Here is a 13001-nt window from a genome sequence, read left to right as displayed (position 1 = left end):
TTGCCTACTTTACCTATTGAACCTCTTTACCTTTCCATACACTATGATCACCCGATCCATGACACGATTTGCCTGAGTCCACCACCTTCCTAACTTCAAAGAGTTCTATTCTTTCTAGCGAGTTTAACTCTTTCGCTGAGGCTTTTCAGGATGCAGGTTGGCATGTAGCCACAACTAAAGAATTTGATGCCTTACTGGCTACTCTACTTGCGACCTTGTTCATCCATCATCTATCAATCTCATTGGTTGTAAGTGCGTATACACGGTCAAACAGGCAGATGATTCTCTTAAGCGTCTCAAAGCTCAGTTTGTGGCTCAAGACTACAAACAGCAACAGGATATTGACTTTGATGAGACATTTTATCCGGTCGTCAAGCTGACTACTACTTGTATTGTTCTTTATGCTGCATTCTCATATGGTGGCCACTTCGGCAATTGATGTAATGAACGCATATCTTCATGACGCTCTCTCTGAGAAGGTTTATAAGACACCACGACCTAGCTTTGTGCACCATTCTCTTCCATATCATGTTTGTCATCTACTCAAAGCAATCAATAGACTCAAGCAGGTGCCTCGGGCTTGGTTTCAACATTTTACTTTGTTTCTTTTTGAAATTGGTTCCATTGGAAGCACCGATGATCTCTCAATGGTCATTTGTCATTCTTTTTCTAGCAATCTTGTTCTTTTTTCTACGTCGATGATATTATTGTCATCAGAAGCTCCTTCTCTTTAGAGACTGTTATAGGCACTTTACAATGGGAATTTGCGAAAGAAGGACATGGCCGCTACATTACATTTTGGGTATTGAAGTTAATTGCTCACTCTCTGGTCTTTGTCTGGCTCAACAAAAATATATGCATTAACTACTTGAGCGCCATGGCTTTCTTGGTAGTTAGCCTATTTCCACTCCTCTCTATCCGACACTCATCTCTCGTCTTATGAGGAGCGTCTCCTTGAGAACCCCTACACATATCGTCAAATGGTTGGTGCTCTGCAATACCTTACATTCAAACAGTCACATATCTCGTATACTTTCAATTTTGTTGCTCAATATATGCACCTCGTGAGCCACATATGCAAGCAGTTAAACATCTTCTCTACTATATTCGAGGGACGATCCCATGGCATTCCTATCTTCCACTGCGTCAATCCTTCATTCGTGGCTATTTCAAATGCTGATTGGGCCGGTTGCCCAGATACACGCCGGTCTTCTTCGGGACATTGCATTTTTTTGGCCTAATATTATTTCATGGGTGGCTAAGATACAATCTACTATTTCTTCTTCTAGTTTTGAAGCAGAGTATTGCTCTGTGGCTTCCACGCTTGCCGAGACAGTTTGGACCCGTTGTTTGCTTCGTAACCTTGGTGATTTCTTATGGCAGTCTATTTGCATTTATTGTGATAATCTTAGCACAACATATCTTGCTGCTAATCCTATGCTACATACTAGTGCGAAGCATATTGAACTTGATCATCATTTTTTGCGGAGAAAAGTCCAATTCAGTGACTTGGACTTTAGTCCATATCTCTTATGATAAGCAACTTGCTGACATCTTCACCAAACGCTTGTCCACTTCTTGATTCCCCGTGTTGCGGACCAATCTTCACATCCGTCCAATGAAGGCTTAGCATACAAGGGGATATTACGATATAGTATGTTAGAATATCTAGTATTATATATTGCTGCTACATATGGTGTAGGTCTATATGGTATTTCTGACTATATTATTATTATAATAGATTGGCCTGTATACATATCTTGTACTGTATATTTTCATTAATACAACCCTAAAGGGTCAAGCTCTTTTGCTATCTTTTAGGTAGCAACATAGTCACGAGCATAATGTTATGATGTGTAAAACAGAGGCTAGCATGGCTATTTTGAGGCATTGGAGATGGTGAACCTAATATAATCTAACAGTCTAGACCATCACGAGCCTTAAATTTTTGAGGATTGATGTCTCTATGCGGTTTCTAGTGTAGAGCCCCAAAATGCCAGTTGACTCAATGGTCACACTATTCATTTTTCTATATAAATGGAATCAATGGTGAGGTAATGTTGAGGAAGTTGTTACAATCACATCGATCCCATCATGTGCGAGTAAGAGACGTTGGCTTTAGTTAAACCGAATCAAGTGCGCCTATGATCTGACTCAATCCAACAATTATTATGATATCTTGTTGGACTAGATTTTATCTTGCTTTTAATTTGAAAAGCAAATTAGAGATATATTCTAGTCATATTAGGATAACAATCACAAACTGATTCAACCTACTCTTCTACTTACCTTTTAGAGTGTTGGAAATCCTTATAAATATATGGGCAATTCTCTTATAATTATATGAACAAGAAATATAGAGAAAAATGCCCAAAAATTCGTGACAATTCATGTACCAACTTGTGAGAGAGAACAATCACATCCTCTAGTAACCAATTGCTTCTAGAAAGTCTTGAATAGTGGATCATAAATCTAGCTCGTTCGTAGCTTGGTCTACCGTGAGTTTGGAGCCAACGTTTAAAGTATCGCCTTGTGCTGCGTACCAAGCCCCCACTTAAGGGGCACGATATGAGAGCTCTCTCTTGGTTCTCCATGCTGTGATACCCTTTAGGTATCATGCTATCTCACGCGATACACTTTGGGTATCACGGTATCGCGTTGCTACATGCCTATAACGACAAGCAACATTTTAAAATTTAACCCTTTTTTTTGCTTTGGGCCTACTTTTCGATTTTTTGTGCCCCACACACATTCTTCTCTTGTTCTTTGTTTACCTTTTCCTCCCTTAACTCACTCTTTCAGTCTTTCCTTTTCTTCTCACTATCCCTTCTTCTCTTTTATCTATTTTTAGTTTTTTCCCCCTTTATTATAATTTTATTTTCTAATTCCTTCTTTCAATCCCTTCTATGTCAACTTTGATCACTTTGATCTTAAGAGAGACAAGAAAATAGCAAATCCAAGATGTACTAATTAGGTAATTTAAAAAAAAATTACAATTTTAAATTTCTTTTTATACATTTTGAATACTTGTAAAGTTTCTGTTTCGAGAAAATTTGAAATTATGCAAATTTTTATTTATAGTTTACAAAAAAAAAATTAAAAATATATCTATTTGAGTAAATTACTATATACTCCGATTTTTAATTATTTTGGAAAAATCTAGCAATAGGTATGAAATTTCCAGCAAATAGATCTAGAGTAAATTATTATATAGTCCAATTTTAATTATTTTGGATAAATCTAGCAATGGGTATGAAATTTCCAGCAAGTAACTTCGAAAATTCTATTTCCGGATTTAAAAGATGGAAAATAGTCAAATACTGATAAAAGAAAAAAACTAACTACAACAATTAAAATTTAAATTTGCTTAATTATTCATCATATGATTTATTCTTAAATTTTTATGGATAGATTTCATAATTTTCAAAAAAACTTTAATAAAAAATAGTTTTTTGAAAAAAAATTAGTAAATATTTTTAAAAGACTCAAGATTAAAAGAAATTATTGAAGCAATTATAATTCTATTATAGTTAATCTAGCCATCATGTGGTCTCTCGTTGAATCAATACGGTTGAATCTTGCAAATTTCATAAAAATTTTAAGAAAAAATAATTTTTTTTTCTAATTTTGCATTTTATGATTTTTTAAGTTCTAAAAAAAGGTAAAATAAAAAAAAATCAAATTTAATCGATTTTTAATTTTTATTCTCTATGTTCTATAGTCATATTTTAGATATATAAAAAATCTACCACTATATTAATTGCTCAGTGTGGTAAGCTATACATACCCAATATTTATAATTATTTTTCTAAATATTTCAAAATAACATAATAAGAGTTTATTAAGAACAAAAAAAACTAAAAAAAACGTACCAAAACATGCCATCAGGAGGTCATGCATATCCCTAGGCACGAAGCATGCCTAGTGTCGGCACAGGGCGTGCCAACGTTTATCGTGCCAGGTGACAATTGGCACGCCCTTGTACCACCTCACTTTAATCCTTGTCTGGAGCATTGAAGACTTTCGTGGATGATTCAAGAACACGTGAATCAACCTCTGTGATCTGGGGCCGACTGCGTCGAAGTAAAGCTAGCGCAAATTATTTCACAAAATGTACGATCAATTTCTTCCGCTACGCTCTACAATCCCAAAAGTCATCATCTACTAAGGGGCAGTCCGTGACGTTCTTGAATAAAACACAATTTGCGAAATCTCTAGTAGGATTCCTTGTGGTTTATGCCTTAGTGCTAAAAGAAACAATTGAAACACATGAAGGTCCTTGGCATGTTGAACCACTATTAGAAGAGTTTTCTGACATTATGCCAGAGGAACTAATTAGCTCACCCTCTATGAGAGATATTCGACATTGCACTGACCTAATCCTGGGGACCAGCCATCTATGCTTAGGCTATTATAGAATGAGCTCAACAGAATAGGAAGAACTACATCAACAGGTCACTAACTTACTAAAAAAGGGCACATTAGGGAGAGCATTAGCCCCGTATTGTCATGCTGTCAACAAGGTCACGGCAAAATATAGATTTCCTATACCTAGGCTCGATGACATGCTTGACATGTTAAAGGTGCGAAGATATTCTCAAATGTTGAACTGAAGAGCGACTATCACCAAATCATTATGCAACTTGGAGATGCAAAGAAAACAGCACTAAAAACCAAGGAAATGCCTTATGAATCGCTGGTTATGCCCTTTGGGCTATCCAATGCCCTAAGCACTTTCATGCACACCATGAATCAGGCGTTGCGGTCGTTCATAGGAAAGTTCGTTGTGGTAAACTTCGACGACATGCTGATCTACAACATGAGCCCTAAACACCATTTAAGCTATTTGCAACAAGTGCTTCAGACCTTGAGAAAGAATCAAATGTATCTAAATCACAAGTGTACCTTTTCCATTGACAACCTTATCTTCCTATGCTATATTGTATCTGCCGAATAGGATCAAGGTAGACCCACCTAAAATAGAGATGATTCAGAACTGGCCAACCTCAAAAACCATAACTGAGATTCCAAGCTTTCATGGGCTTGCGTTATTCAACTGGAGCATCATTCAAAATTTCAATTCCTTGATTGCCTCAATAACTAACTGTTTGAAAGAGGAAAACTTTGTTGGTCTCTGAGGCTGAACAAAGTTTCAAAATGGTTAATGACAAATTTATAAGCACACCTATACTTGACCTACTGACTCGAATAAGGTGTTAGAAGTTGATTGTGATCCCTCACATAGTCACATGTGGGAATAAAGGTTGTGTTGATCTAAGAGAAGTGTACTATAATCTTTAGTAAGAAACTGGAAGATACTTGATAGGCTTGTTCTATGTATGATCTCGAGTTCTATGCAATTATGCAACCTTTGAAGCATTAGCGGCCTATTTGATTCATACACAAGTTCATCCATAACTCATACCATGAATCCTTGCACTCTTTGAATTCCCAAAAGAACCATAACAAAAGGCATGCCAAGTGAGCCGCAATTACGCAAGAGTATACTTTCCACTTGAGACATAAACAGGATGCAGTCAATGGAGTTGCTCACGCTCTTAGTCATAGGTCCCATCTCCTCGTCACTCTCTCTTTACAGATTGTGAGGCTTGAGAGTTGAAACTATTGAGGACCTGTACAAAGACGACCCTACCTTCAGAGCTGTCATGGAAAATTTGTCTTATGACGCTAGTTTGCCCTCTGATTTCTGCATTGAGTTTGGGTACCTTGATAGACAATCCAAGTTATGCATCTCAGAGGTTTCATTGGGAGTCCTTGATTCAAAACCTTCACAGAAGCGGTTTAAGAGGATATTTCGGGTAAGATAAAACTTCTGAGGATAGTTCAAGAGTGATATTATTGGCCAAGCATGCATTGGGCCATGAAATGATTTTTTCAATGTTGTATGACTTGTCAAACCTTCAAGGCACAAAAGCTGAACTCGGGTCTATACACTCCTCTCCCCATTCCCTCTACTCCTTGGGAAAATGTCTCTATAGACTTTGCTCTTAGCCTACCCAAATACTGGACAATATGTTGATTCCATTTTTGTTACTGTTGATCATTTTACTAAAATGGCCAAGTTTATTCCTTGCAAAAAGACTTCTAATGCATCAAATATCACATAATTGTTTTTTAGTGAAATTGAGCCTTTGCAAAGCATTCTTAGGTCAATTGCATCTGATAGGGGCACCAAATCAATAAACTCGTGAGTCTTTTTCAAAAAACCTCTCATTTCAAAGCGGGAAGTAAACTTTATTTCGGCAGTCCATACCACCAGCAAACTAATGAGCAAACAAACGTAGTAAATCAATATTTGGGCAACCTTTTACAATGTTTGGCTCGTAGAAGACCAAAACAAGAGACTTCTTACCACAAGCTGAGGTTGCTTATAATAGATTCATTAATAGAACCATAGGAAATCCCATTCGAAACCCTTTTTACCTGTCTTATATCCTAGTTCCTTGATCGGGCACGCATATCCTGATAGAGTCAGTGTAGATGCCGAATCTTATTTAGAACAAGTTCAGAAGGTGCAACAGCAACACTAGTAGTGGGATTCCACTGCCGACTACAAGACAGAAACAGATTGACACCACAAATATATGGGTTTCAATGAATGGGATAGTGTTTTGGTTTTATTTCATGAAGGACAAGTTTCTAGCCGAGAGCTATAACAAGCCAAACAAAAAGAAGTTTGGACATTCAATATCCACCTGAAGCTGGGAGGAAATACCTATTATTATTGAATTACCTCCATGGGTGCCTACTCCAATTTTCAATGTGAGAGATGTGTTCGAGTACCATAGAGAGACGTCTACTGCTAACCATGTCAACGCCCTATCATTCCCTGTAGGTGCAATGGTGGCATCAAAGGGAGTACAGTACATGCTGGACGAACACGAGACTGAAACATGTCGAGGTGCATACGACAGTTCTCCGCGTGCTGGAGGGCATGTTCATTGACCAATAGCAGCTGAATTCAGAGACAGAGCTACGCTGACTTTGAGAAGATTTATGCTAAGACTATCATGAAGTTATCTTGATGGTGTCGAAACTTCTCCCACCTGCAAAGAACTTATGTAGTGCATCAAGTCATTCTTTTGCTTAGTCGTCGAGTCGTCATTTTGGCTTTTACATATGCTTATTTTTCAGTTGGTTCATTCTATCCAAGCATAGTTTGCTAGAGGAAGGTTGGATAGGTTGACCTAAACCTTAATCTAACCCAAAGAGGCTTACATCTAAATATATAATCCAACAATTAAAAGCAGCCTAAACAAACCAAAATAGACCCAACATTTTGAATCTAACTCAAATATGCCTAAATTTGAACCTAAAACCCAATAAAACCAGCCTATAACAAGCTAAATCTGAACAGATGACCCGACAAAATAAGTTCGAAACTAACCCAAACCTAATCTATTCATTGTCAACCAATGGAACAGCCAAACAAGATTTACAGGGCCTACAATCTTCTCCAACTAATCGATTCTTATTTATGACTATGAAAGTCGCCGCGTGGCGAAGGGCGGAGAGGTAGGAAGGCCAAAAGTCACCAATGCCTCTTTTGTCATCGATTCTTATTCATGACTATGAAAGTCGCCACATGGCGAAGGGCCGAGAGGTAGGAAGGCCAAAAGTCACCAATGCCTCTTTTTTCATGGGTGGCTCCTAGGCAGCCGCATGCAATACATTTTCCTAGGCATGAAAAAGGAAAAGGTAAAAAAGGAAATTATAAATATGTGCTCTTGAATATTCACCATCTAGTATTTTCATCCCCAAGGAATCAAAACTACCCCACTACCATCTCTAACTTACCATTTTATTAGAATCAATCCTTTTACCATTTTGATAAAACTATTATATGTACTTGTTTGTGGTTCATTAATCTGTTTGTTGAACTTAAGCTATTAGTTCTTTGACTAAAGTTAATTGAGTTCTTAGTTCCTTCATTGCTGGAATTATATTTTTATTCCTAAATTCTTAATTGGAGTTCTCTTCTAAAGTTCTAAAATATGATTCTTTTTTAAAAAAAAGTTGAAATTACATCCAAGATCTAAAAAGTAAAATTTCAGCACCAAGCTCTAACCAATGCATGGCATGACATCCAATATGGTTGCGGTTTGTGACTGCAGTCCGATATTGATCGAGCTAGTTCGAGATAGGTACTGACCAGGACGATGGAAGAATAGTAGGGTTTCAAGCATCGAAGGAGACAAATGGGATTAGGCTTAGAAAGGAAGTGAACCAATAGAATCTAGGCTTATAAAGGGCGACAGGTTAGATCTTGTTGGAGTGGGTGGCTGAACCAACAGGCGCGGGAGAGGCTTAACCACTATGAATCCAAGTAAAGATAACCAACTAGGCCACAAGGGCTCCCTTTCACCAACAAACTAGACTTGGTGCGGCCCAATAGCTCAAGGATCGAGACCAACTGCAGCCCATTTACACAATATGTTTTCATGGCTAATTTAGCTTCTTTCCAATACTACATAATTAGAGGTGGTTAAATTCCAACTAACACGTAATTAGTGGCACTATATTAGCCATGGAATGTACTAGAGATGCATAGAAGATTAACACAATTTACTTCTGTGCCAAAACATTCTCTCTCTCTCTCTCTCTCTCTCTCTCTCTCTCTCTCTCATGCTCCCTTCCCTATCCCTACTGAACCCTATCACTCCCATTCTCACTGCAAGTCTTAGCTGAATTCCTAAACCTAACCAATCCATCATCCTCCCCGCCTTCCGAACTCAAAGCAATGCCGACGATTTGCGAATCATATGGCTATAACATTTTGGTACTAGAGCGAGTAGATCCAGCGGACAAGTGTAGTGTAGTCGCAGGTTGATTCCGATTCTTAGAATCGTTGAAGTAGCATCACAATGAAGCTTTTGAACTGCAAGAACCAATTCAGTTGGATCTAGATGAAGGAACCACTACTAGGGCCACATCGGACCTAGAGCCATAGGCTAGTAGGATTGAGCAATCAGCTCATCGAGATTGCTAGAGCCCTAAGCTGGACCCTACAATGGTGCGAGAGAACTAACATAGAGAAGACTTAAGCAGATCCCCAGCCATCTAATGGTAGAGCAGCAGACAATTCCTATAACAGGTGGCACATAAGGTATTTCACAACAGTTGCTTCCCTTTCTTCACAGTCTAAGCCCCATCCTTCACAATTCACATATTGCCACAGATGGGAATGCACGAAAGTTAGATTACCAGGATATCTACTTTTTGTTGGTTGAAACAGCAGCTCGGGGCCTATTTGTTTCACCGAGAGTGGACTTTCTGTTGAAATGCACTTCAGGTTGAAATAGTTCAAGTGAAAACTATTTCTCCCCCGTTGTTTATTTCCATAACTATTAAAGTTTCTTCAGTTTTACTATTTCTTTGGCAAAAAGTGAATGATGTGAAAAATATAATTTATGCAGAATAATAAATAACTTGACAATAATAAATTATAATATAATAAATTAAAAATATAATTGTATCTCTATATAATTAAAAAAATAATCTAAAACAACTAAGTTGGTTAATTCATAAACAACATAATACAACAATAAAATCAAAGAGTAGGAAGAAATATAAAACTCAACTAGTCAATTTTCATCATATTTTAAATCCACAAACTAAATGCAAGAAACACTAAAACTTAACAAATCAATTTTCATCATATTTAAAAATATAAACTAAAGAAAAGAGTAATTAGTACCACAATTAAATATATTTAAATATAATCAGCATTACCTATTGTATTATTATATTATTTTTTTCCTTCATCTCTTTCACCATAACTAATTTTAGCCTAAGATGGGCCGAAGTCATTATGCTGTTTTGGGTAACTCAAGTTTCAACTGAATCTTTATTACGGCAAACCAAATAACAAAAGTGGACCGTAAACGACAGCATCTCTCTCCACTTTCACCCAAACAAACAAGTCATTGCCGCAATGAGCAACATAGGTCAACCTTGGGAGCTTGTAGCCAGAAGTGAAAAGAAATCGATCCACAAATTATACACCGAAAATCAAAAGAAAGCCAAAATAAGGGGAGAAAGGGAAATTGATTCAAATACAAAAGCAAATTTTACCAGGAAGAAGAAGAAATGGCAGAAGGAACAAGACCTAAAGATTTGAGTAAACACTAAATTCCATTGAAGAAAGATTGCAATTACTAACCTCTAAATGCAATGAGAAATTAGAAGGGAAGGTACAATAATTTGTTGCTGACTACAATAAGAAGATAAGTTCCCTGCCACAGCACTCGAATGAAAACTAATATGAAGGACAGCATAGATACGAAGCCATGCAGATTGAAGCAACAAGAAGGCATGAGCAGTTGCTGAAACTATTAAGCGCTCAGCCATCCAAACCCAAAGCTTGTAAATAAGTCACCAATATTTATCAAGGAGGAAAAGCAGACAATGAATGTCCGATGTGGAAGCAGCACACCTATGACAAAGGGATAACAACGGGAAAAGAATACTGCCCAACCCACTGTTCATGATAGATTTATGGTGATTCTAGGTCACCAAACAAACAAAGCTCTATACCATAGACCTTACCCAAAATTGGATTATCCTACTTTTGTGGTGAAGAGCGTAGGGAAAGGATCAACAAGATTAAGAAAAACTTTAAAATTTACCAAATACCTGAAGGGCACTGGATGGAAGTAGTTATCGTGAATTTTAAACGAAGAGCTCACAAGTGGAAGAAGGGATACCTTATTGATAAACTAAACATCATCTGGGAGGATTTAATGGTAAAGGCATGAAAAAGCTTGTAAGGGAGTTTAATTAGTTCAGATGGAATGATTGAGAATTACCGAGAGCAATTTAAGGATTTGAGAGCAAAAATGATATGCCTCAGTCCAACATTAAGTGAACAGCATTTTGTAGAGAGTTTCATCCGAGGATTTAAGTACCATGGCACGGGGCCGTGCCGGAAACTTGCCAGCACGGTACGACACGGTGCGTGCCGAGCCGTGCCGATGCGTGCCGGTCAAAAAAATTCTTGTGTATCGACACATAATAGCATGAAATATTTATTTTCTTTAGCAACAAAATATTCTAACTATGTATTATGTCTTTTTATCACATCTTTTGAACTTTATTGAGAAAATTACTTACTAATTTAAAAAATAGAGGGTTTTGAACTGTGTCATCGACACGGGGCCTATATCGTGCTGGTATCTTGTTGGCACGGTACGGCACGGTGGATACGGTCTGTGCCAACGGGCACTTAAAACCTTGGTTTCATCAGTGGATTTAAAAACTAATTGGTTCCTTTCGTTGACCTATCCAACCAAACATCACTAGAGGTGTATAAACAAGCCAAACTACATGAGCCGGGACTATCCATATTGTAGAGAAAGAGCTCCCGGCAATCTTGCTAGCAATAACCAAATAGAAGCATTACCTAAGGTCGAAGCGGTTTATTATACAAACATGTCACGATAGTTTCAAATACATACTAGAACATAAAATTTCAACAGCCATCCAACAAAAAGGAATATTGAAATTGATAGGGTTGAACTATGAAATCCAGTATAAGAAAGGACATGAAAATGTGGCAGCTGACTCCTAACCAACAAAAAGGTTTGAAGAAGGGACCAAAATAGGTCAAAGAAGCTATTGAGAACAACACAGGAGATAAGCAAAGCCCAACAAAGATTTCAACTGTTATAACCGACCCTCTAATTTTTTAATAAAAAAAGGATGATAATTGAAATATCAATTTTTTTAGGGACTTCGTGCAAAGAGAGAACAATTGAAGTTAGTATGGTTGGTTGGAAGTAGGAATCACATTAGGATTTATCTTCAACTTAAAATTATTTGAACCCAATTAGAGTCGAATTGCTATTTGATTAAGATTAATCTGAACCAACTTTATATAAATACTAGCAATAACCTTTGCTATGCACAGAATTAGTTTAAATATTTTAATTACTTTAATAATTTTAAATTTTTATCAAATATGAAAATTAGAACGGTCTTTTATTTCATGCATTGGTACAATATATACACAACAAACAAATTAACTGCATTCCAATATTATTGTTAATATGCTACAGCATAGTCGCATGCCATGTATTAGTGTATCTAGTGATAAAATGGTCTTATTATATTAACTTCAACGTATAGATCAGTAAGAGCTTAGCCAAAAATAAGAAATACCATTATCCTAGGGTCTATACATTAGATACCTACTAATTCAAATTAAATTATAACTAAAAACCTAAGTAACCATAAAAAGAAAATTTTAATTATGTATATTTAAGTACCTTCTCGGGCTGCAGAGAGGGGAGGCGGGGGCCGAATCCTCAGCCGTGGCGGAGGCCGCAGAATCTGCAGCCGCCGCAGCGGCGGAGTACGTACCTGCAGCCGCAGCTGAGGGGGCGGCGGCATCTGCGGTCGCCGAGGAGGCGGCAGCACAAGATGCAAAGTCGGCTGCTGCGGCACGACCAGAGCCCGCAGCAGTGGCGGCGGAGGCGGGACTGGGGGATTCGGCAGCAGATTCGTCGGCAGCGGAGATGGATTCGTCGGCGGCAGAGATGGATTCCTCGGCGGCGGCGGAGTCGGCGGCGGCGGAGCAAGAAGCGGAGGTGCTGGAGGGCTTTTCGGTGGCAGAAGAGAGGGGAGCGGCGGAGGAGCCAGAGAGGGGTTCCGGGGTGGCGTGGGAGGCGGAGGAGCCAGAGAGGGGTTCCGCGGTGGCGCCGGAATCCATGGCGGCGGAGGAACGAGAGAGGGGTTCGGCGGTGCGGGCGGGAGCCATGTTTCTTTGTTGGCTGTTGTTGTAGTAAATGAAAGAGGCGAGGCGACGAGTAAGAGCGAATAATGTATCTAAGCATCCCATATGCAAAAGGAACTGTAACAATGGCATTCTCGCCTGACATGATGCGCAGCGGAGGAGGAGAGCCAGAGGGCGGAAAGAAGAGCCGACGGTTATAGGAAGGCTACTCTTGTAGCTAAAGTTAAAATCGTTGAAAACAGAATCG

At 38.3% G+C, this 13001-nt stretch overlaps 1 protein-coding gene across 2 annotated transcripts in view; it reads right to left on the bottom strand.

Moving 5' to 3' along the window:
* The window catches only part of LOC109717711 (trithorax group protein osa-like), a 33212-nt gene extending 20253 nt beyond the window's left edge, over positions 1-12959 (bottom strand). For both annotated transcript variants that reach the window (XM_020243589.1, XM_020243590.1), the window contains exon 1: positions 12288-12959. In XM_020243589.1, coding sequence (XP_020099178.1) covers positions 12288-12886 — 599 coding nt within the window. In that variant the 5' untranslated portion in view covers positions 12887-12959. The remainder of the gene's footprint in view (positions 1-12287) is intronic.

Source organism: Ananas comosus, linkage group 11, assembly GCF_001540865.1.
Source record: "Ananas comosus cultivar F153 linkage group 11, ASM154086v1, whole genome shotgun sequence".
Taxonomy (NCBI): domain Eukaryota; kingdom Viridiplantae; phylum Streptophyta; class Magnoliopsida; order Poales; family Bromeliaceae; genus Ananas; species Ananas comosus.
The sequence above is the reverse complement of the archived record's forward strand: the minus strand, read 5'-3'. Positions and strand labels throughout refer to the sequence as shown.